This window comes from Amblyomma mixtum, chromosome 5 (assembly GCF_055824585.1).
Source record: "Amblyomma mixtum isolate Tamu chromosome 5, ASM5582458v1, whole genome shotgun sequence".
In the NCBI taxonomy this organism is placed as follows: domain Eukaryota; kingdom Metazoa; phylum Arthropoda; class Arachnida; order Ixodida; family Ixodidae; genus Amblyomma; species Amblyomma mixtum.
Genome location: NC_143016.1, coordinates 63,830,724 through 63,856,011, shown reverse-complemented (window position 1 = coordinate 63,856,011; position 25,288 = coordinate 63,830,724). Strand labels below are relative to the sequence as shown.

Here is a 25,288-nt window from a genome sequence, read left to right as displayed (position 1 = left end):
ACGCTTCCACGGCAGAATTCATTCTTGGTGAAGAGATAAGTTCTTTTTGGTTTCCTGGGGCCCTAGGATCAAAAGCTGTCATTTCAGGAGCGTTGTTTACGCGTAGGGCGATGATGAAAGGTTCCATAAGTAATTGCCCCATTTCATAAAATTTCGGAATTATGTATGCGCGCAGAGTCCCATCAACACTTTTCTTATGACGCCTGCTCTAATCGCTTCAGAAGCGTAAGAAGCAGAGCAATCGACACGGTATGTAAAGTTTACGCTTGCAATCTCTTCGTCTTTGAGATTGCGGAGATTACGTTCACACTTCGAGGAGTGCGCTATCTCGAATATCATGTCTGCTCGAAACAGCTGAGGCTGACACAGGGGAATTCTGTACAGCATCACTTTTGCATTTTGATGGCGGCGAAATGCTAGAGGCCCGTGTACTGTGCGATGTCGATGCACGTTAACCCCAGGTGGTCAATATCATCCGGAGCACTCCACTACAGCGTCCCTCATAGCCTGAGCCACTTGGGGACGTTAAACCCTATAGACCAAACCAAACTAAACTTCTGAGGCGTAGAGTCAAACTTGGGCCAACTTGCGTATCACATCAGTATAATCATATAAACTAAGCATCTGTTCCTGTTTTTTTTTCTTGGCCGATGGTCTTGAGCGGTTGCTTTATTATACGCAACAATGTTGGAATTAAGTGCATAAGCGGTACCTCTTATTTGCTTGCAGACAGAAAGACCGAGCGACTTCGCTGGCTCTGCTTGGGGTGGTTATGCACCGATGTCCATTGCGACCAGCCGACCGTCTCACACAGCGTCGATGAACTCCGTCGGCGCATCCACCAACGCATTCAGCCTAGCTGGCGCTGGTCCCGACTTGCGAAACCCCCCAGACCTTGGACAGCTCTCCGCCGAGGAGACTTTGGTCTGCCAGTTCGTAGTGTTGGCGATGCGCCGAATGGACAGCAGGGGAAGGGAGCTTACCATAGTGCGCTTAATGGACGCGCTTTTCAGTGGAGGCCGTGGCAATTAAACTTCAGCAGAAGTGTAAACAATTGGCAGCACGTGCTTCCACGTTGCAGAAACTTTAGAGCACGCACTCGACAGACCGTATTTCGGCACTTTTTCACCACAAGAATTGGCGCACGCTTACAACTATGTACAAAGCATCACGGGTGACGTGCAGTGTGTGCTCGACAGACCGTTGTGATTAGCACCGTGTGGAACTTTTTCGCCACAAGAATTGGCGCACGCTAACAACTGTGTACAAAGTGTCACGGGTGAACTGCAGTGTGTGCTCGACAGACCGTTGTGATTAGGTGATTAGCACCGTGCGGAATTTTCTCACTACAAGGATCGGCGCACGCTAACAACTGTGTACAAAGCATCACGGGTGACGTGCAGTGTGTGCTCGACAGACCGTTGTGATTAGCACCGTGCGCCACTTTTGCACTACAAGAATCGGCGCGTGCTCAAACTGTGTACAAAGTGTCACGGGTGAACTGCAGTGTGTGCTCGACAGACCGTTGTGATTAGCACCGTGCAGCACTATTTACTACAAGAATCGGCGCTCGCTAAAAACTGTACAAAGTGTCACGGGTGAACTGCAGTGTGTGCTCGACAGACCGTTGTGATTAGGTGATTAGCACCGTGCGGAATTTTCTCACTACAAGGATCGGCGCACGCTAACAACTGTGTACAAAGTGTCACGGGTGAACAGCAGTGTGTTCTCGACAGACCGTTGTGATTAGCACCGTGCGGAACATTTTCGCCACAAGAATTGGCGCACGCTAACAACTGTGTACAAAGTGTCACGGGTGAACTGCAGTGTGTGCTCGACAGACCGTTGTGATTAGGTGATTAGCACCGTGCGGAATTTTCTCACTACAAGGATCGGCGCACGCTAACAACTGTGTACAAAGTGTCAGGGGTGAACAGCACTGTGTTCTCGACAGACCGTTGTGATTAGCACCGTGCGGCACTTTTGCACTACAAGAATCGGCGCGTGCTCAAACTGTGTACAAAGTGTCACGGGTGAACTGCAGTGTGTGCTCGACAGACCGTTGTGATTAGCACCGTGCAGCACTATTTACTACAAGAATCGGCGCTCGCTAAAAACTGTGTACAAAGTGTCACGGGTGAACTGCAGTGTGTGCTCGACAGACCGTTGTGATTACCACCGTGCGGAACTTTTTCGCCAAAAGAATTGGCGCTTGCTCACGACTGTGTAGTAAGTGTGACGGGTGAACTCCTGGGTGTGCTCGACCGATCGTTGTGATTAGCACCGTGCGGCACTTTTTCACTACAAGAATCGGCGCACACTCACAACTGTGTACAAAGCGTCACGGGTGAACGGCAGTGTGTGCTCACTTTAGACGTCGTGGCGGACGGGCCATCTGGCTTAAATATAACGAACTTGACACGCATACTTTGCCGTTGATAGTGGAAACATTTTATTCTGTGAAACCTTTGCCCCACGGTGGTGCGGCCTCCCGCACAGTTGTCTGAGACCAAATTCACTCGGGAATGCCATGGCCATATGGTGTCTAGATGATGGCCGGGTTGTTTTGCGTTGAAGACGAGTATGCACTTTTCTTAGATGGTATCACAAAGTACTGGTGAGCGTCGTAAGATATATCAGCCATATTCTTATTAGATAAATGTAGCTTGTCACCTGAAATTTGTTCACTCTGGACATTTTTAACAAATATTTTATGTACTTATTGTCAGATTGCTAGTATTGATCAAATATTTAAGTCCCGTTGACATTGCTATGGCCCCCAGCACTGTCTTGTGAGGCCGGCAGCGATCTGTAAAAGAGCAAATAAGTATTTTGAAATATAAGTATCAGCTATGTAACACAGCTGTATTCATGCTAGCAAAAGAAAAATGAAAGGTAGTTTTATCTTGCAACTGTTTGCTGCTAGTTAGCTATTAAAACAGCTGTTAGACTGATCCTTGGAACTGCATTTGTGCGCCGCAGATTCTTCCACTGAAACTTGGTATGGTTGTGTCCGATCACAGCCCAAGTGTACTGCTTCAGGTTAGCATGCTTCGCGTGGCCCAGTGGCTGTCAATGGTGTTCCAACTCCTAAAAGAAATGGAACAAGCTACATTGTTCGGATGGCTGATTTAAATCTTACACATGATAATAAATTATTTTACATTTCATTTCCTCTTCTTTAGCTCTTTGTAGTTTGTGCTTGCGCTCATTCTCAGTCATGTTCAAAATTTGAACAAAATGTAAAATGTTTTATTCATTAAACTTATTTTTGATGTTATTTCTTTGAGCGAACGTCGATATTTTCATTCGCTCTTCTGCTCCTGCAGATAGCTTAAGGAGAGTCAGTGTTCTGTAGCGGAAGCTACTACATAGACCAAAAAGAAACGCATACTCGGATATCAATGTCCAAGATAGCACCAAGCATTAAAATAATGTTATAAAATTGTGTAACATGCAGTAACTTTACCTGTTACGTCGAAACGTTGTGCTAATGTTAAAAATAAAAAAGCGCTATATGTTGCAATATAAAGTTTCGTGAAACGTTCAAACTAAACATTAACTTAATGATGGGTTCAGAATATGAGGCCCTTCATTTTCAAGTAAAACCCCATTTTACCGGATCCTGGCACCCCGAGCAATATGTCAAAAAATGGCTTTTCGCCCGAAATTACACCTTCTTGAAAAAGTTAGTTTCCGCGTAAAAAAGCTGAGGACATCGCAAGAAAAGTAACGGACATTTTGTGCGGACATCCAGAGGGGCGTTTTAAGTGAAGCGATCATTTCAAACTTTGAGGCCAGGTTCAAAGAGTACGTTTCAGAAGCGAGAAGCAAAAGCGCGGGTGCTTCCCACACGTCGTATTGGCATTACTGCATCAAGGGTTGTGCTCACGATAACAGCGTGCTGTTCCAAGCTAGTCTGTTTTGCGTTTAAAATGGTCGCATTGAGCTTTAAAGATTGTTGCTGCAGTGTATAAACGGAGATTTGTGTTTCACAGAGGCAGAAGTGCTGCGCATTAGATAATAATGAGGTGCGGGCTAATTTATTAAAAAAATTCGAATAAAGGAACCTCTAATGCAACCCGCTGTTTTCATATTTTGCAAAACCGCGTGCACAAAAAAAAGCATCTAATGTCCCGCACAAAAACGAGCGCTTATAGCAAATTGTCCCCTACTGCAAATAATCCCATAAAAGCCGAATTATAGAACTTGCTGAATATCCTGACTTGTACCCGAATTTGAGGCCAAAATATATCGCCCGATTTTTACCCCTCGAATTCCGGAAAATAAAATAAAACCCGAAAACGAAGGACCCTATCTAAATATTGCCGCGCCATACAATATTGTAAAGCTCAAATCATAACTACTCAACGACAATACAAACACGGAGTGATCGAAACTAAGCTTTACGGATTTCTTTAAACTAGGCATTGAGAGGTACTTGAAATCCACCTCTGTACAAGTTACGCTGCCAGGGGAACGCAAATTTAGTTGGTTTAGCCATCAGGCACTTGATAACGTGCCAATAACGAATACCAAACGCGAGGCATGGTGTCACTTCAGCCATTGATGAACGATGGGAAATTGAGAAATGGAATGAAATCGGTTGGGCAATCACTATATTATACCACCCAAGGTGTCGCCATCCCTGACTCATCTCGGAAGTTAAGTGCGGTGCGTCGACAAAGTTTTTTGTGCGGGGATCCCGTCTCTGTCGCTAGGCTACACCACCCAACACTTCATAGCGGTGATCCTTTTCGGTCGACGCTACGAGTGTACATCGAGTGGCGGGAAAAGTTTCAGCTGAAAATTTCTCAGCAATAAAGGTGTCTTTTGCGGCAGGGCAAGCAACGACATATCCAGAAAGAGCCACAGATTGGGTTTTTATAAAAAATAAAAATAAACAGAAAGACAGAGTTTTGACGCTGTTACCGAGTATGACGTGCGAAAACACTTGGTTTCGAATTTCTTTGAATATTACGCAAACATTGCTTTAATCAACGCATCTCCAAGACATTTTGTTAAACTTTTGTACCACGTGACCTTCCTTAGTCAGATCGTATCCAAGTCATTTCACCTCTGAGGTTAAGGGTGAAGCGTCGAGGCTTCAGAGACCCATCGGCTTTTTCCGGATTGCTAGTAAAATACTGCTTTGGCACTAAAAAGTTGGAGTTGTCGTCAGTGCCCTTTTAACATAACAGAACTTCACCTGGGCTATGAGAGGTTCTGATTTAGCTCGGATATTATGACCCAATGCGACAGCTACGCTCCCATCTGGAGCGTCTAATTGGCAGTTGCAACCATCGATTCTTAACATCATGGCTACACATATGCATCTCTGCTTTTCTATTTATAGCTGCAAGATAATGATGCTGATTATTATGGCGCAAGGGTATCTGGGGCCAACGAGCGCTATGGCACAAGATACTTCTCTTCATCTCAAGGTGGGGTCACAGACCCACGCATTTCCCAAGCATTCCACACCAGGCCAGGAGAAAGCTTGTACTCATTGTATCACCGGTGGGTTTCCAGCAGCACTGGGGATTGAACCCCGCATCTCTCGCATGTGAGGCGGGCACTCAGACCACTAGGCTACCGCTGCGGTAAGTGCAAGAAAAGTAACATAAACTAACACAGAATGTTGGGTTTCTGCTCTCACCTTCAAGTCGAATTTCCGCTCGTTTTGTCCGCACGGGCTTCCTCTTGAAAGCTGCAAGCGACAGGACCACAATGCCTATTTCACTACACTTGTCGCAAAACCTGTTTGGTTAAGGACGGCAGCAAAAGTTTACGGCATGCGAGTGGGCGGGAAAAATACCTCCTGTAAACAACCGGGGAATAGCAGTGCCGAGATCACGTCCCTGTGCCTAACACCGTTTCATGCTGGAATTTTATTGCTGTCTTTATGGAGGGCTATGGTAGCTGTGTATCCGTTATAGATATCTTCCTGTATTTTTACTTATGGCTCTTCTACACCCTGCATGACGGCTAAGGTTTCCACTCAGTCAAATGCTTTCTCGTAATCAATCAACGCTATGTATAGAAGACGTGGAATCGGTAGTGAGTAAAATAAAAAGGCGGTATTATGTACTGATGGACGACTTAAATGTTCGCTAGTTCATCGAGCAGCAAGAGTAGCTCACTGGATAAGGTACTAGTGTGGAAAGCTGCCTGGTCCAACTTCCAGTGGCGTCTGTTTGGAGCCAGACGTTAGCACTCTCCGCTGCATCGTATGTTTGACCGCCGCCTTGGTCTGTTGCTTCAGAGCAGCTGCTGACTGAGGGCCCGGGGTTAATTGGTGTACTCATTCATGCAGGAGATGCTGATCAATTACTGCACCACGGTCTCCAAATCCTGATCTGATGGGAGTGCATTGTCGGCCGTGGTCACCCTGATCAGCCCGCAGCCAAGGCCGATTTATGCAATTCCATCAAAGCGCTGATTGTTTTGTTTTTTATCTCAGCAATTCGAATGGCGCAGCACCGGAATTCGAACCGCGGTGTTCTTGAACGCGAGGCGGTTGCTCTACCTCTACACCATCACTGCCCTTTCATCCCTCAGGCTTCCGCTGCTTGAGAAACATTCAAACTCACCTCCTTTATAGCTTCACTACTTTAGAATTTGTTCAGCGTACTTTAAAAGCCCGCAGGAAACAGGCTGACGTGTGGTTAGAGGTAATTTAAGGCACTTTTTGTTAAGCTATAGGTTTCAGAATGCATGATCTCTTATCTATACAATAGGCTTTTTGGACAAAATAAAGCGCCAGGCGGGTAGAACTTGCGTCCTTACTTGTTAGAGGGTCGTCGACAACTTCCAGACCATCGGTGTAGCATCCGTCTGCCCTTTGCCAGCTACGAATGGCTCGAATCCACTCAGGCTTGTAGAACTCCGGGAACCCGGCCAGTCCACAAAAGCCAACTGTACAAATAAAACGGCACGAGACAAAGCTTCTGAGCCCTGTGCTTACAGTAGACAGCCCTTTTTGTCCTCAATAAAGTAGAGATATATAAATTTTGCTTAAACCCGCAGTCTGATTCTGGCTTGGGAGAACAGCCAGGTTCTTTAGGTTCTTTAGTTCGTGTAGGCAATATGTAGCTGTTGAGAGCACAACGGAGGACGGAACTTCTGAATAACGAACTACCCTGTTCGCTCACATGCAGAAAGCCATGACAGCGTAGCGCAAAAAAAAAAAAACTAAATTCTGACGCCGTTGCTGATTCAAAGAGTACGCGAATCTTTGTGAAGCATTACTGGAAGGGAAATCAAAGCAACGGTGCACAGACAGGCCACGTCCAACTTGAAATACAGCTGCATCGCGGATTCTGACTGCTAACGCATGAGGTCATGCATTCCTTTTCCATCTTCGCAGATGAAAGTGCAGACGTGAGCTGGCACGCATCAATATATATATACATTTCTCTATTCGTGACGCTAACTGTGGCGACACTTTTCGTCCTCATTTTTATGCTGTTCTTCGTGAGTCCTCACTCCATCCCCAGAAGTTCGCCTAGGGTCGAAGAAACAGAAAAAAAAAAAACTACATGGAACGGAAGCGGCACCCTCTGCGTGTTAATATTTTCTTGAAGCGGGTTCAAAATAGCGCCTGCGCCTTTGAATGAACGATAAAGTAATTGCATATACAGAAAGTTCTGCTTTTTTCGTTCTTCAAGAGCATGCCAAAGCTGTTGGCATGTAGTAGAGGTCTGCAAATGTATGCATGCAGATGTGTTGAACGTGCCGCGCGTTCCATTACACAAAATAATCGCAAAGAAATCTCGGACTTTGTGCAGGAGAGAGAGAGCGGGAACCGAAGTGGAGCTTGCAGTCACTTTGCATTGGCAGAGTTCAATGCAGCTCATTTTCGAGGAAACGAAAGAGGCATACCGGGATCAATTCAAATGCAGTTCCCACTCATTTCGCGTTTGCGAAAGCTGACAGCCTAGTTGCCAGTAAGAAGACCTGATGCCTTGAAACCAGGGGCAACTTGCTTAAGCACGTTCTTGCACGAGGCATCGCTCTTTCAAGACGCTTGTGAAGTCTAAGAAGTTGGAGTGGGAAGTTACATTCCATTTTGGTCCTTGTAAAGAATGGAACACGTTCACTAGCGCAAAGAAAAATAGCGAAAACGCACAAGGCACATTCCAAGTTGCGGTCCCTAACATGCAGTTTAATTGCTTCATCTTTCACCAACTGTAGCTGTTTTCAGCTGAAAAACGAGCCTTAGTGCGCCTTTTGCACACTTTTTGATTCACATAAAAGCCAAGCTAAGAGTTTCTTTTTTTTATTTTCAAAGAAAGCAGCCTGCTATTCATAGCGTTTCACGGCTATCTTTCTGTGAGTAAGCAGCATGTGTGTGATACGTCTGAGCTGTAGTGTGCAATGCCTTTTAAATCCGAAGACAGCCAGCTTGCTTTGTAGAATGTGCCTCGGCTTTATAAATAACGCCAGATTAACATAGCGCTATTAACTGGGCTACCAACTTTCTGGGTTACTAACTAGCAGAGACCAAAATCCTCACAACGCATCTTGCAAGACCCGCTGACAGTCCCTTGGATTTTCGCGTCGCTGAGATAACAGGCCCTGGCCCTTGTCAATGTGCAGTTCTAAGTAAACAAGGATTAGTTAATTCTGTTCATTTTTTTTTTCAAGCAGTGTTCTTGTGCACTCTTGAGCACATAGTGTCTCGACGCTTTCCTGAACCTTCTCACGATCGGAAAAATGCGGATTTCATTATACTGTGTTTTTTTTTATTATTCAAGAGAGATTTATATTTTAAAAGCCGCGAAAGGGTGCGGTTGGTGCAGGTGAATAGTACGGTAAGGCGGACGTTATTTACGTGATAAATTAATCGAATCAGCTAGTCAACTTTATGACATCGAATGAGAAAAAGAGGTCTACGAACATTCTCTAGATTGGCTTTCCCACGTTGCTCATTCATTAAATGGTGTCGCTGCACTGGTATCGGCACAAAAGAAACATCAATGTCTTTTACTGCGTTGGTATTTCCTCCATTGAAACTTCGAGCGACACAATTTTATCAATGTGCATCATGGCAAAGCTATCCGTATGAGTTTTCAAAAGCGTGTGTCTCCCGTTTGATACCTGCAACCACAGTGCAGATTCCGAAGTTTTTAATAACTGAGCTCTACTTAGAAGTTCGCGGCCTTCATTTTCACGATATAATCATAGGCCCTAGAACGGAAGCCAAGAAAACTGATTAGTTAAGTTTAGTTAATTACCGGTTTTAACTGCACTTTATCGTGTAAGCAATGTCCGCCGTGCAGAACAGTCCACATACGACGTAGCAAATTCAACATGGGCATACCGCAACGAAATACTCTGCAGCGGCATACCTGATAATAAATTGGCACCAGAGCTCCTAGTAGAGGCCGCAAGCATGAATTAACAGTATTTTGCCTCACACTGATGAGGACATAATGATTTTTTTTTTTTTTTACGGAAATGATTAGGGCACTAGGACTTACGTGTGAACATCTCGCTGCACGAGGACTCTTTCAACCATTTGTAAGCAGCTCAAGGTGTTCGATACTAGGCGTGCTCACTGACGCACGCAATGGCCCCAGGTGGCAGCGTTCCCAGCAGAAGACCCCCTTTCCGTAGGAAAAATGACTTATCTTCAACGTGTAGCCATTATTTTGTTTCTGTTGCTCTCTCTCTCTCTCTCTCTCTCTCTCTCTCTCTCTCTCTCTCTCTCTCGGTTCTGTTTTTAAGAGTATACAGTTCTTTTTATGAGCCACAACGGACAACGGGCAATTTTAGCTTGAATTTTTAATATCCCTTGTTAGTAAATACCACATGGGAAAGCGTTTAAAAATTCGTCATGCGTGTGTAGGCAGTTAAACTCCCAGCGCAATAAGATATGCAGTAGCGTGTGCGAAAGAAACTATCAATTTGGTCAAAAAATAGAAACAACCCTACGGTCCTCGCGAAGGCATTCGCCTGTATTATTGCAGGATACCGCAGAAGCCTGGCACAAGATATGCACTTGGCGGCTCCGAAAGAATTGCTTAGCGGAAACATTCGCGAATGCTGTTTCACAGTTATGCTTGGCTTTCCTTACTTTCTTTCACGCCATTTTTATACCAAGGGATTCGCGCTTAAAACGCGCTGAATGTTTCCTCTTAACGGCAGTGAAACGCTTCCTGACGGTAAACGGCCAGGCCGAGCTAAGCACAACTTAATCCCAGAGTGTACGAAACGCGCACTTTTGCGCCTCAGAATGTACTTACGTTCTATCGTATAAGGTACGTACCGTCTTTGTCAAAAGTAACCAGGCTGTATGGTTTGCTTCTAGCTTGTATAGTGGAGCCATTGTGACTTTCCTAAAGATCGAAAGGTGTTGGAAGGTAAGAAAACCCCCAGTCCTTACCTTTAACGACCATTTCAGCTTCAGGGAAGCTTTTAAGGGCTCCGCTGTACGAGCTAGAAGCAAACCATGCAACCTGGTTACTTTTGACAAAGACGGTACGTATTTCTGTACAACATGATAAATACTACCTCCTTACTTCCTTATACCGTAAAAAATTTCGGTTTAATAATAGTGTAAGCATACCCTGGATAGCCTTTATTTCACTACTTCGCATTCTTATGTGTATTTTTAATTTCCTTGTACCTTCTGTCTGTGGCCAACGTGCAGGACCAAACTATAGAAAGCGGTTAGATAGCACTGCTTACAGCGGCACGCATTTCACTGCAACAACTACAGTTCGGAAAGATGCGAAAGTACACCAGCAAAGCTCAAGTGAATTCGGTGGAATAGTCAATAAAACCGAAATGGTGGCCTTTCCCCCCCCCCCCCCCCCCCCCTCCGTGCTGGCATGGTGGTAACAGACACAAGGTATGCTTTTAAGCAATGACAGATGTGTTTTTACAATAGCAAAGCGGCAGCCATAAAGGCCGCATAAAAACAGCGCGAAAAAAAAGGGGCAGTCTAGATATATAAAACTAAAAGAGAGCTGGTAGACGGGTGCTCAGTACTAAAGCACACCGTGGCTAGGCAAAAAAAACAAAACAAGAAAACTAAAGCTTACCTTGTTCCATGAAAAGATCTTGGAACCACTCTGTCAATCCTTGATCGCTTTCGTACATTGCGTCTCTGTAGATATTGCTGCACGTCTGGTGGAGAAATGTTTTTATGCTCTTCCGGCGGTGGTGACTGAGCAGTTGCTGGAGTTTCTGTTGACAGGGGCTCTTTGAAAGTATAAAAGAAGAAAGCAGCAAAGAAAGAAGAGAAAAGGAGGGAAAGAAACAAAGAGGGAAAGGATGAAAGGGAGCTTGAAAGAAAGAGAGTCTTTGTTGCCAGTGTTGGCATGGCTAAAGCACATAACTCATCAGCTTTGTGTAAAGAACGGCGCTGTTTCACATAAAAATTATCAGGCTTCTGATTTCAACCACGCAGTTTGCGAGCATGAGAAGTTTTTTAAGCACGCAAAATTTCGTAAAGCAGATAGATGTTTTGACAAGGTTCTGTATAATAACCCAATGTATTAAATGTACCGCACATTGAAATAGATATGAATGAATGAATGAATGAATGAATGAATGAATGAATGAATGAATGAATGAATGAATGAATGAATGAATGAATGAATGAATGAATGAATGAATGAATGAATGAATGCGAATAAACTTAACGGAGGTGTTGGCGCAGGATACTGAGTACAAGATTAAACATTACAGTAAACGACTATGTTGCATTTCTTTTATGCTTAGTTCTTTTTAGGCATATACGAAGCTTGTTCTCCGCTGCCGTTCGCGATTGCATATCGCACAGGACGATAGAATTTCACACTATTCTTTATCAAAGATAAAAAACTAAAAGCTAGATTAAAGAGAGATTGATCTGAGGCCGTCAGACCTCAAAGCAAACTCTGCAATCTTGCAGTCTCTATAATATTGCTTGCAATTTATAAGCTTGCAATTTAGAGCAATATTATGATAAACTAATATAAAATCAGAAAGCCGCCGCGGTGGCTCAGTGGCTATGGTGCTCGGCTGCTGGCCCGAAAGACGCGGGTTCGATCCCGGCCGCGGCGGCTGAATTTCTTTGGAGGAGAAATTCGAGGCCCGTGTACTGTGCGATGTCAGTGCACGTTAAAGAACCCCAGGTGGTCGAAATTTCCGGAGCCCTCCACTACGGCGTCTCTCATAGCCTTAGTCGCTTTGGGACGTTAAACCCCATAAACCAAACCAAACCAAAATCAGAAACGATAACTGGTTTATGATGGCAGCGATGTTCTAGTCAATGCTAGTAACGGCGTTAATCCTGCATTACCCAGCGTATGAAGCAGTATGCCGACTGTGCAAACTCTCATAGCTTTCGCTTATTATACGAAAAGAAATATCAAATATATTAGAGACCCATCGCATTTTCTACCCATTTCTCAAAGTGAGCTCGATGTCTCTGCTGCCAGAGGTTCAGAAGGCATGCGGTAAGGTCCTTAATCGCAGGAACTGACCCTTGCGTCTAAACAACCTAAAATTTCAACAGGCGTAGCGCTACATCATCACTTTATGAAATTAGTATACCGTATTCAGCTATCGATTTATTATTCGTTTCCTAATACGTTCGAGGAGTCTAATTATTTTTTAAAGTTGAGAAATCAACCTATTAGCACATATTAATTTGGTAGCAATACTAATACAGCTTAGAGGCTATAGTTAACAACAAAATGACACTTTCATTCAACATATGTAATGTCTAATTACTGGGCTATTTTGGGTCAAACTATCGCAGCATACACTAGTTTCTCTGAGAGCTCTGTAGCCTGATGTGTGGGAACGCGGCCTTCCCGCGACTGCCTATGTGCAACATGCTGCTCGCGTCCCACGTGACTGGTGGCCTGCGCCCACCTCACAAGCCGCATATGTTGCAGTATTAAATGTGCCACGGTGCCACAGAATCTTTTTCTTCATGTTTTTTTCTTGTCATATTTTATGCGTTCGAGTGCATCATATTACCAGCACTGTTTCCCTAAAAACTAGACGCGACTTCCTGCTGTGCCCACTTTTTCTTCGCTTCGAAAAGCTTGAAGTCGTGACTAGCCGCTTCGAGTCGAGCTCACTAACCCTTATTTGAACAAGGGACACGTGAAGATGCCTTGAAGAAATGCGCAGACACGTGTGCACTTACGACATAAGCGATGAGTGTGTAGAACACCTCATGCGTTAGCCAGTAGCCGTCAGTATATGGGTCTGTCATGAGGTCGAAGCACTTCGAGCTGATCTTGCACTCTTCTGGTACCCTGGAAGAAACAAGTACAGGTTAAAATTGGGGCTCAAGAAAGCACGGACCCGCTCAATCATGTAATAATTCTATGATGAGACGGTAGAATTGTGGCGCCGCCGTTATTGATCATTTATGCTCTTAACATGCCTCTGAAGTCTCTTCAGCGTCACCGCGAATAATTATATAACGTCTGTTGAAAGAGAAATCTTGCTGAAGTGCTGCCTCTTACAAGCTCCGCTCGCTCTGTTCTGAGCAAGGAGGGCAAAAAAATATGACTGTGTTAGGTTCTAGCGCTGCATTGGGCGGCACGCTAACCAAACGAGGCGAGCTGCTCACCGTGGAGTGGAGAGCTCCAGGATGCAAAAGTCGGAGAAGTCCTCCAGGAATCCGGTGGAAGCAAGCGGCCTTTCTATGAGGTCTGCACTGATACGCGACACCGGAAGATCGAAAGCCCAATTTCCGATCCGTATGATGGGAAGCAAAGCTGCAAAGAATTCGATGTCAGGTTCTAAAGGGAGATTAACACACGGAAACAAACTCGTGGACTGGAGAGACTCGTTAACTGACTCGTACGAGGAGTCTTGCGTGTATGCTTGGATGTCAGGAGGTAGTAAGGCAGTTGAAGAAAAATTTGTTGACTGATTTTGCAATTTTGGATATTCGTTTGTTCGCGGCGTAAAAAAATATTATATAGAAAAGGGCGAGAGAGCAGTGATTCGTCGTTATCACCTTCAACGTGTTTTGCTCTATTAGTATCAAAACTGTATTTGCAGATTTCCACAAAAAATTGTATAGCGATGAGTTAGGCCGCTTCCCATTTTCACGCTATAATCTTCGATACAAGACTTTCATAAAAGGACCGTTTGTGTACTGTATTGAGTTTTTTCTCCGCGTTCTACCTTTTTCACAGACGCGAAAAATTCTCGCGTGAGCAGCTCGCTTTTGCTTCTGGAAGCCGATTGGCTAGTTTATTCGGATAAGTTTTAAAAGCTTTCAGCCTGTCAAGGTCCGGAGATGGTACCAACAGTCAAGTGTTCCGATAGAAAAAAAGAAAGAACACCCTGAAGTAGCTCGCACTTATTATTCTTGTCAATACTAGGCACGGTGTAAGTGTGTTTAGTACGTGCGATCAATTCCTAACCTTGTTATGAGACAATTCTCCCCCGTGAAGGGCAATTTAACGCACCCTTTGGAAAGGTGGTGATCGCAGCGTGGTAGGCTGCAAGCGAAGCCAACCTTGGGACGGGCTATCAGTTTTTCCGGGGTCCCATTATCTCCATTCTCCACACATGCACTCTCCCGACGCCCGTGCCGTCGGAGTCTGCCTGCGGTCAGCGAGGCGCGTGACATTGCGCACTGTTCCAGCTTTGCTCTTGTGTTTCTTTTTTTTTTTTGCTTTCACATCCGGCTTCGATGAGTAAGGCCGGTGTCTGTGAATACTCATATAGGTAACCTGGACTGCCCACCAAGTACTAGTAGGAGACAATCCTACCTTGTTAACTTCGTCCCTGGACACAGTAGGAAGTGTTGTTATTGCGCTGAAGAAAACTGCACTTTCCGTAATTATCACGCTTAAAATTGTTAATTAAGATGAGGACTAAAACGCTAAGGGGATGCTCAAGGTCCGCCAGTAAGGGTATGAAGCGATAGCGTTAATGGCTCCCCTCAGCGGTTCCTCTACACACAGCCCCACTGTTATTTGTTCCAATTTACACCTTTTTCATCACACAGTTTTGCACATTCTTGTCTTTGAACGCGTCCACACTGCAGTTTACACTCATGATGTTGCTTCGGTAAACACGAACATTGATTAGGACGCACTGAACTACACACACAATCACATGACCACGAAGGAGCGTTGCACGTGGAACTAATTTCCGCACTGTCTGGATTGTTGGATTGTAAAATTTTATTCACCTAATAGATGCAGGGAAGGCTTTATCCTTCCCACTTAGACGACAGCCAGGAGTACTTGGACTATAGCGGTGGCTTCAGCCAGTCGGACGGTCTTCAGTTCAGTGTCCGGATCGGAGCTGAGGAGTAAGTTCTCACATTTGTCTAAAGTCTTTATGTTTCTTCCCTCAGAGGAAGCCTGAGGCATTCACAGAGGAAATGACTGAGCTGCGCTCTTACACTGGCTAGAGTACATACCCGGGTACTAGAGATCTGCACAAAGCCGGGTTCGGAAATGAGTTAATTTTAGGGGTGTGCGAATATTCGAAATTTTCGAATATAATTCGAATATTATATTTTTAGTATTCGTATTCGATTCGAAATCCAAGTATTCGTGTTGTCTCGAATATTCGACCCGACGCGAATATTCGCATCTAGCCGAATATTCATCGTGAGCACCGGCGTTCATTTCGGTCCGCAAGCCCTATTGACAGAGACATAACAACAAGGCGGCGCCCAGAGCAATGCGCATTCCTTCCTCCAAGGGCCATGCCGTAGCTGACTGCGCTGGTGAGCTTCTTTGTGGCTATACCTGCGAAGCTGGTATAGTCAGAGCGGTGCACGAAATACCTCGCAATACGTGCCAGTTCAGTGCCAAGTGAGAGGGCATTTTCTGTGGCTGGAGGAGTCGTTTCAGCTAGAAGGGAACTACTTCTGCCTGACCATGAGGAACAGCGGGTTTTCCTTCACGACAGCCTTTTATGTTCATCCCAGGAACGCGCGTTCGTGCTGATGGCAAGCTAGCCTTAATCAATGCTGTGTACCAGCCATCTTATCTGATATTTCCACTCTTCTAAGAATAATGTTCGAGACTGATACTTTTTGTGCAGCCACACACACCTTTTGTGCTCATTTAATCATCGATAGTTGAACTGCGATGTTCTTGGGTGCTCAAATAAATGTTTTGTAGTGGTTAAATGCGTCTGTCCTTGATTATTCGATATTCGATTCGATATTCGGAGCCAAGTATTCGTATTCGATTCGTATTCGAAGAATTTGATATTCGCACACCCCTAGTTAATTTGCCAGCGACGCCAAGTGGCGGCCAGACTCTTGTTTAAGGATGTATCTGCTTGAGGACATGTAACCCGCCCAAGTCTGTAGCGTTGTGTGATCTCTCTGTAAGATGCTAAGCGGTCGCGCCCTGTGAAGCCCTCTGGCAGCCAACCAGCTCGTAAATCCTCGAGCTAAATCTTGGGCCGCCTCGATCGCAGCGAGGGAGGCATGTGCAGGCGTCCAGATTATTTTAATTTGTCTGTTATTTCTGCTGGTCTGCACGATTCTGTTCCCCTCGGGAGAAATTCTCCCTGGCGAAGTTCATCACCGCAACCTTGGAGTCTGCAAGTATAATTGTCGCTGACGTACTTGCAAGTGCAAGTGCTATAGCACTGAGAAAACTTTTCTTTGCTCGTGCCATCTGCTGGGGCAGAGGTGTACTGTCACGCTGGAAAGAAACGCGAACAACGCGGCGCCTACGCGCTCCGCTGTTCGAATTTATTTTGAGGGCGCTTTTTCCTGGGTGGTAAGAAAAAGACGTTAGAGTCGTCCTAGAATGCATCAAGGACAACTTTAGCAACCTTTTGCTACCACCGAAGTAAAAGCGTGCTTAAAAAAAAAAGCGAACAGCGGCGCACCTAGGCTCCGCTCTGTTCGCGTTTCTTTCCATCGTGATAGTACATCAGATCTCGAAAATTTTCCGGTGGTCCTCGCATGCAGGCGCCGCTCTGAACTTTGAACAAAGATGATTTGAAACGTCAATATACACTTGCTACTCGCACACATGCATGCTCTTTAACGTACACTAGTAAGGTACCACTTCACTTTAAAAACCACACCTCATACATAAAAAAAACTCCGCTTATAAAACTCCGCTTATAACTGAACTCTACAAGCGTGTCTGCGTGACCTGCTTCGCGACCCAGGTGTTTTGGGTTCGTATCGCCACAGAAATTTAAAGAATTTTTTTTGTACGTGAAGCCCAACTACTTGACGAAATTAAGTCGTTTGCAGTTGAAGCCCTCTTTTTGTGTATTTGCATTCAAGGCACCCATGTGTCACGCGGGTTTTACGACACCTGTGTCGTGGGTTTTTCGATGCGCATAACACGGGTATCAGGTCGACGCGGCGTTTTTCTCTGAACAGGCGTTTAAAGCTATCCTATTAAGAAGATCATCCGCAATATAGCCGTGACTGACTGAATGACTAAATTCTTGGTCAAGCCCTTTATCGTGGTCCCTTGGGTTCAATGAAAATTGTATAAACTCAGTAAGCCGCTCTGATCTGCTGGTCATCTTTAGGATATATCCGTGTCTGTCTCAAGCCGACGGGAGCATACGTCTTACCAGCGGCTGACTCCATGGTGAGTGTGTCCAGAAACATGGGTGCACCACGTTGGTATATGTCCAGAGCCAGCTTGAACAGCTCCCGGGTGCGGTTGAGAGCAGCCGCAGCTTTCGCGAGGCTGGTCTGTGTACTCTTCGACGGCGACGGTGATTGGCGTTCGGCTGCAAAAGTCGCAATAACAGTTAGGACATAATCGGTTCAAATGACTCGGTTTAGGTTGCCGAAATGAATAAAGACATAAACGGAAAGAAAGGAATGCACAAGGAGATAGCGTAAAGCACGAAGTAGCGGGGAAACGGCCTGCTTCAGACTGATACGGCCTGTAAGCGGGCGAAATCGAACGTACAAAAAAGTGTGAAACGAAGAAGTCAAACGATTAGAGACCGGAAAGAATGAAAGTCGTACCAGAGTCCTAGTTGCTAAGCGTCATATTTCATGTGAACCAAAAACTTGACCGCAGGCTTGCTTGATCGCATGAGCCGCCAAACAAATCTGCTTCTCGCATAAAACTCATGTGACGTTTTATAAGTCGAAAGTAGCTGGCTACAGAAGACAGGTTCCTCAAAAGTTCCAAAATGGTGCCTGTTTTTGTTATTGTGCATGCTTTATTTACTCTTCACTTCTTGTTTGAGCGTTGTTCTGAATAGCTTAAACCGATAATAGCTTCCGAACAACAAGAAAAAAAGCCCGCGTTGTGTGGAAACATTAACCAGTGCCCATAGTGAAATGGCAGATCGCTAAAATGTCATCTGAGTTCGCCTTAGCAGAAATATCATTACGCGAAACGAGAAAAATAATGAAAAGTTTAAGCATATCTATACATTTGATCTTTCCTATTTTCCTCTTAACGAAACAAAGAAAGCAAAGCAAAACTTACCTTCAGTGTTCAAACTCTATAGCCAATCGATTGATATTTCAGGCAAAATTGATGCTAGCTATACAGCTTACGGCTTGAGCAGAATTGAAGAAACACTACACTCGGTTCCACGTTTGTTCTCCTTGATGTGTGGTATAGATTTTTAAAAAATCTCAGCGTAGTATTACCGGGACATCTGATAGCTTACAAAGAAAGTAAGAAAATAGCAAAACGGAATTGCGCAAGTCTTTCGGGAAGCGATGCTATGTGGGATAAGAGCAACGCAAGCAGCCTGACATAACATGTGCCCTTCCTCTTGAAGGAAGATATCAGTTACATAAAGCGACACTTTGATCCCACCCAGAAACATAAATGGCTGAGTTGGTTTGCTGGTTTTCCAGCCGCGGAAATTTTGTCACTCAGTGCGTGTGTTTGCGAACGCGGCTCGGCTTGATTGAAGCGTAACAACAACGGTCTGTAGTCAGCATCCTTGCTAGATGTTATGATTGGACACTGAGGCCCAATAATGCTTGCCACATAGGCTGCCAGCGGTACCGGTTCTACAACATGACACCATAAACTTTATTGTTTGGTTTTTTCTCATCCCTAAAATGTGCGAGTTTCGGAACACGTATCGGCAGGGATAGCGCCCCTCTTTCTAAATAAAAAGCACACATTGATGACTTGAAGCGTGTTAATCAAAGGATAGCTATAGCTACAAGCTGAGGCATGCCAACCAAATTGAAAGCAGCACGTCGTTTTATTATTATTATTGAATGCGTAAATTGAATAAGCGGAAAATTAAACTTTAAATAATTTGCGGATATTTGTCTGTGTTAGCTGAGATTCTTCCACAATTTAGCCAACGAAGAAATATTGAAAACTCAAGGGCTTAAATTCCTTGGCGTGGGTGCTGCAGGCACTTAATTGGTTTTTAAGACGACAAAGCTTGTGGTTATTACTGCTACCACTTACCTTTTAGTGCGGACTCCAGAGTGGGTTGTAGGCGGCGTATTTCAAGTCGAAGCTGGTCTAGAAAACGAAGAATGAAAAAACATGTTTTATTACTGTTTTGATTCAAAGTTTGATAATGCTCTGGTGAGTGTAATTAATTAAGACAGTCAGCAAAATATGTAGCTACTGGAGATTAAAGTCAGGTGAGTTTTCAATACGCCGATATAAACTAGCGGCAGATTTTGCGCATTTTGTCGAGCTCAATAAACCATATCTGTTTTTAAATGCTGAGTTGTCATATGTATAACATCCTGGAGCTGAACATTTGCGAAGCAAAGAGAATACAGGAATAGTAAAGATAATGTAAGATCATAATTACTGACATACTAGAGGTGAAGAAACACGCAATACTGTATGGCCCGCTGTTGCTCCTACTTGATTGCCCCAGGTTACTTGATTTCTCAATGCACCAGGCGTAATTGAAGATTCTTGCATTTCTTAACGTAGCCTTTTTTATCAGGGCGACTCACTGGGTAGCGTAATTTTTTTTCTACCCTCTATTTCCCAACGTGATGATTGGAATAGTGAAAACCACTTATCCTTGGAGCCTGATATCATTGTTGATAAAATACATAGCAGTTCTTATGATTACCTCCTTCCGTGATTTGCTCTCCCGTTGTATGCCAGACGATGTGACATTTAATAGGAGAGATGAATGCACATTTGGATGACAAAAGCATTCCCTTCAAAACTCGGGTCCGTGAGCAAGCATAAAGTTGCGTTCGCTATTTTAAAGCTTCTTATTTGAAAAATGCTTGGTTCCGGTAACTTAGTAACAAATATCTTTCTTTTTCTTGAAATACAGATAAAATGGCCGTTACTACTTTTCACTGCGTGTTATTTCTACTCTTACGCCTGAAAGCTTTCATCCGCCTTTACCTGCTTTCTAGCGTGCGTATATTCAGGTTTCTTTTTCTCTCGTTACGAAATTGGAAGACCTTGGGGAGGCGATACCTAGAGCCGCATCTAAACTTAGATGGATACTGTGACAGACAAAAAAAAAAAACAAGTGAAGTTTTTTAGCCACCATGTGCAAATGCTATGCATGAATCATGACCTCAAAAAAATTGTCGCTCATAACTCCGTGTTATAGGGTAACCTGACCTCTCATTAAAAAGGAATCGAGGACAACTCTATTCATTTATCGTTCTCAGTAAAAATCTTTTCTGTGGTTCTTTCCGGGGCACGCCGATGTTTGTGCGGCAGCAAAATACGCATTCATTGCTGAGAAAATAACATTTAAAATTTTCCGCCAGTCGATTTAAGTCATGACGTCTACATCTAAAAGGCTCTGGAACCACTGTTCTGAAGCGAACGGCGATGTGGCTTTGCGTCTAAGATCCGCACCGAAAAAGCTCTGTCGACGCACCGCTGCTTATAAAAGCTACATTTTCAGTAAAGGAAGCATCTTTGTCGTCACAATTGCTCTTCGCTTTCTGCAAAGGAGTTTTCATAACTTCCTATTTAAATTGTTCCTCTCGTGTATCCTGTGTAACATTTAAAAGCTGTTCCTGCCTACCCATATTCTCCATTCCTGTCAACCTATTTCCCAGGTGTTTCTGGAAACTATACTATTCCTGAGGGCCCCCCCTGCTTAAAAAGATGCCCAACCCTAGCTGCCTTTGTGATTTTTCATTGAGCTCCCTTTCGGCCGCCCTTTGGTTTAGCTATAGACTAGACAAAACTTCTTTCTGAAGACACAGAAAAATGTTACTGAACTGAACACTGAAACGTTGCTCCCTTCCACCCGCTTTTTACTACTTCACACGTGTGGCACCACAAGAGGGTTGTTTATTATTGTGGCCGCATTTCTCTTGCCTTTTATATTTTCTAGAGACCACTTGTCTTCTTTATTTCACCCTCGTACATATCTGCGCTTTTTTTTTTACTGCGTTAGCATTATAGCCCCAGTTTTGTAAAAAAAATTGTCCATCGGCGGTGTTGTCTAAGGCATTAACCTGCCATCGTTTGCAAATTTCAAAGTGGAGAGAGGAAGGAGAGGAAGAGGGAGAGGGCGACAGTTGGCGGGTAGCAAAATAGAAAGAGGAAAATCTTCCTTTAGTTTTTTTCAGGCGAGAACAGGCAGACAATGGGTAGCAGGTGGGGGAGATCTTCAATAAACGTCTCTGTCTCACTCCTTCGCTACACAAAGAGAACACATTAACATATATAATAGGCCTTAAAGAGAATACGCCTAAAGCTTACTCATTTCTGCTTCATCAATCGCATTGATCGTCCATACTTCTTTTTTTTCACCATGAGAATTTAATGCAACTGTATTGTTACCGCTTGGTCAGTATTTTCATTACTGCGCTAAAAATTACACGCCGAACCTTTCTCTTTTTGCAGAAGAATATTTGCGAGTAGCTGAATATTTCTATAACTTCCAGCTAATACTGCAATTTAATCTACATATATCAAACCCGGGAGGCGCAGTTATGCTGCGCCTGCTATTTATACGAGACGGCCATTTATACGAGACTAAGCCTAGATTGCCTTACTACAGCCAATTCTTCGTGCTTCTCTAATATATCACACATAACAGCGGTATCGGAAGAGAGTGTAGTAAACACGATTGTCCTGTGCTGCTTCTGAGTCCTGTTGTCTTTGAAACTGCTTCCCTATTGTGCGGTACGACTTTCAACAGCAGAGCAAGCGGTTCTTCATTTTTATTGGCTATCCTTTCGTCATCCCTTCTCACACTTTACTTGAGCTGTGTTGCTTCATGTACATTGCTTAGCAGGAATATATACTGCAATTACTTATGCCCTCGTCTCTCAGGACACACTAGCAGCGTCTCCTTTACGCGGGCGTACGCGCCGTTGCCCTGAGGGTATGTTGCTGGACAAGCTGGTTAAGAACCATTCTGAGAAGCACAGCACTGGCAGACAAAGGACGAGAAAAAGGAGGATACAAAACTGCGCTGACTGCCTTCCGATATAAAAAAGTTTTTAGTGCAGTTGTGCGCCGAACTTGTTCTTGTCCTATGTCTGCCAGCGCTGTGCTTCTCAGAATGGTTTCCCTCAGGTCTAGAAAGGCTATTCAGAACAATTTGCTGTCTCATATGGTTATTCCTAATTACCTGCGTGAGAAAAAACAAGCTGTCACATTTGCATTTGCCTGCACTCAAGCAATTCAGCGCTGCTCCTAATATGCTGTATTAGCCTGCCTACGCTCGAATATTCAGTTTTATGGCTCGCGTTGTGAACGTATATACCATCGACGGAAGTGGCCTGTATGGTATAATGTTGCACGTACCTCCTTTCTCTCTGTACAGTAAGTTAATTTCAGTACGCCGCCAGCTTTCTGGTGTGTGGTTTTTCTCCTACGGCTTTTGTAATGCGGTTATTCTTCCCTTGATTTTAGGACCTTAGTCTGGCGAGAGTTTCGTCTAGTCCGTTCTTCATATGGTTTGAAATTTTCTCCTGAGCCTTTCTCCAGAGTGAAGATTGCTCAAGGCTGATACATTATCGGTACATGCCTCATTTCATGGCGGCCCACGCTATACCGCCCCGCTACTACGTTTAAACGATTTTACCATATTCTCTGTAATATAATTTAGCGTACCGTATTCTTGTAAATGCTTTCCTCATACATCTTGAATATGAACCTGTACTGCATCATCCTTTCTTCCCAGAAGGATCTGTGGTCCCAGAATTTTCTTGCTCCACTCTTTTAGTGGCGTTTCTTCTTTTCCTGAACGATTATTAGAGCGTTTTGCGCTTTCCTTAACCAGTGTTTGTACTTCGATCTGATTCCAGAGATAAATTGTTGTGTGCGCGTGTGTGCGCGTGCGTGCGTTGCGTGCGTGTGCGTGTGTGTGTGTGTGTGTGTGTGTGTGTGTGTGTGTGTGTGTGTGTGTGTGTGTGTGTGTGTGTGTGTGTGTGTGTGTGTGTGTGTGTGTGTGTGTGTGTGTGTGTGTGTGTGTGTGTGTGTGTGTGTGCGTGTGCGTGCGTGCGTGTGTGTGTGCGCTTTTGAGGCGCTTTCAGGCAAAGCAACCTCTCCAGTGCACTTAACTGGTTGAAATAGCCAAAAAGTTTTTGGCCACAGCGCCGAGGGTGACAGCGTTTTCGAAATTCTAGAAACTGGTATGAACATTACTTACCGTGGGCTACACGCTTCCCAGGAATTAAGAAGCCTAGCAGTAACAGTTAATAAGTTAACTATTCAATATTAGTTAACCAGCCGGCTGGTTAGCTACAACATTGACAATGCTATGCCGAAAAAAGCGTTCTTCTAACTCAAAGAGCTTTTTTTTTTAAATCCATATAAAGTCTTAGGTGAAACACCCTGTATGAGCCGTCCTACTACGTAAAACCATAAAAAAATTGTAGAAAGGCATTGCCAGCTGGTGCGACGAGTTTCGAGCGCTCTTTTTCCTCAGCAAACTTTGCGCCCTACGCATGTCGACATTTGAATTCGTCTGATCCCATTACCCATTCAGAACTGCCTTATGAGCGACTCTGAAAACGTTTCAGGGAACCCCGTCGCTCTAACTAGATTGTACGGTATGCGTCCCTACTTTAAAGTCTCGCCTTTTCAGAGACGAATGGTGTCCAGGAAGACCATTAGGCTCCACGTATCCTCGTGTACGCATCCTGAGTGCTTCAGTGACTTCGAAGACCTTTTTTCTATTTCAGGTGCACACAAAGGACACCATCTGTGTTACGACCATAAGCCTGCTCTCTGACTTGTCTTTTGGCCTGTCACTACCAGATTCCCCGACTTCTTCACTTTGTTTTCTCTTGTATTGAGTCCGCACACTCCTCCCCAACCATTTTCTTTCTCTTTTAGCTTGATTCTGGATGACGTTGTCTTTTGTTCTGTGGCCGACACACCCGGCTGTCAATCCAACAGAAAATTCGATTCAAACTCTCAGAGAGAACTGCAAGTGCCACTCTCAGGGACACTCCTGCAGATGGCGGTTTCTGTGCTCGTTACGCATCGTCGAGACGTACACTACAAACAGAAAAGAGTAAAAAGGAAGTAAACTGTTCTTTACCATGCTCCTTGGTATCTTCTAGAGGACAGCTTATTTCATTTTTATTCACATGTAGGATGTAGCCGTATTCGCGTTTAGAGTGTTGGACTCGGTCACAGAGGAGCGTTTGAAGCATTTGTCAAGAAAAAGAACACAACCATTTAATTACAGGTGCTACAATAATTGAGTATCAAAACAGCTACTAAGCCACACTTTGAAGAGGTGCATATTTAATTGCAGGGGCACTTGATGTTGGTCTAACTTCAGCTTCACGCTCTTGAGGGCGAGAACGTACAGTCCTAAAGCTACTAAGTACATATTTACGCAAGACTGCTGCAAATATGTATGCGCGCCTACAACCAAGCAAATTTGTTATTTTAATCATGCCTTTCGGAAACCACCATTTCTTATTCTAAGCTCCGTCAAGTTTTCCACTTGCGCCAAACATTGTCCCAAGGTAGATACCAACCCTACTTCGGTAGGCGTAAATGTACTGTTATGTAAACAATTCATTAAATGTATAAATTTTAACATGTTGTTCGAATTCTCCATTTTTCATCGGCAGTTCTCGCACTCTATCCCTTTTTCATTTTCCTCGCATCTCTGGGCCCTCAACGAGGAGACATTGTTTTGTACCGTTTGCGGATCTATTTTGCGAATGTCGCCGACACTGACAGCAGGAGCACGTGTACAGAAGAGTGCTAATATGAATTGGATAGGGCGCTATTTGCAAATGAAACGACAACTCACGAAAAGGACGAAAGAAAGGGCAAAGAGAGCGGCCACCGTGTACCCAACTCTAAGAAAACGACTCCCATTACACCAACAAATAACTTCACTCGCCCCGAAAACGGTGCGGCGCTTAGAAGCTCAGTACCTCTCCAACAGCATG

General features: G+C 44.3%; 2 protein-coding genes across 42 annotated transcripts in view; one reads left to right on the top strand and one right to left on the bottom strand.

The window, feature by feature from the left end:
* The window catches only part of LOC149342439 (uncharacterized), a 138,837-nt gene that overhangs the window by 27,132 nt on the left and 86,417 nt on the right, over positions 1 to 25,288 (top strand). For 36 of the 41 annotated variants that reach the window (XM_089544770.1, XM_089544773.1, XM_089544772.1 and 33 more), the window contains one exon: positions 5,357 to 5,444. The exons of 1 other annotated variant lie outside the window; for it this stretch is intronic. In XM_089544770.1, coding sequence (XP_089400896.1) covers positions 5,357 to 5,444 — 88 coding nt within the window. Of the gene's footprint in view, positions 1 to 729; positions 3,291 to 5,356; positions 5,604 to 25,288 lie in introns of those variants that run through there. 4 more of the 41 variants (XM_089544794.1, XM_089544797.1, XR_016283036.1 and 1 more) reach the window with 3 other exon arrangements.
* The window catches only part of LOC149342440 (UPF0764 protein C16orf89 homolog), a 96,783-nt gene continuing 73,930 nt past the window's right edge, over positions 2,436 to 25,288 (bottom strand). Inside the window, exons 2-9 of the mRNA XM_089544798.1 lie at positions 19,377 to 19,433; positions 17,545 to 17,706; positions 13,586 to 13,733; positions 13,154 to 13,265; positions 11,052 to 11,211; positions 6,790 to 6,918; positions 5,660 to 5,710; positions 2,436 to 2,809 (exon numbers count right to left, since the gene is read on the bottom strand). Coding sequence (XP_089400924.1) covers positions 2,712 to 2,809; positions 5,660 to 5,710; positions 6,790 to 6,918; positions 11,052 to 11,211; positions 13,154 to 13,265; positions 13,586 to 13,733; positions 17,545 to 17,706; positions 19,377 to 19,433 — 917 coding nt within the window. The 3' untranslated portion in view covers positions 2,436 to 2,711. The remainder of the gene's footprint in view (positions 2,810 to 5,659; positions 5,711 to 6,789; positions 6,919 to 11,051; positions 11,212 to 13,153; positions 13,266 to 13,585; positions 13,734 to 17,544; positions 17,707 to 19,376; positions 19,434 to 25,288) is intronic.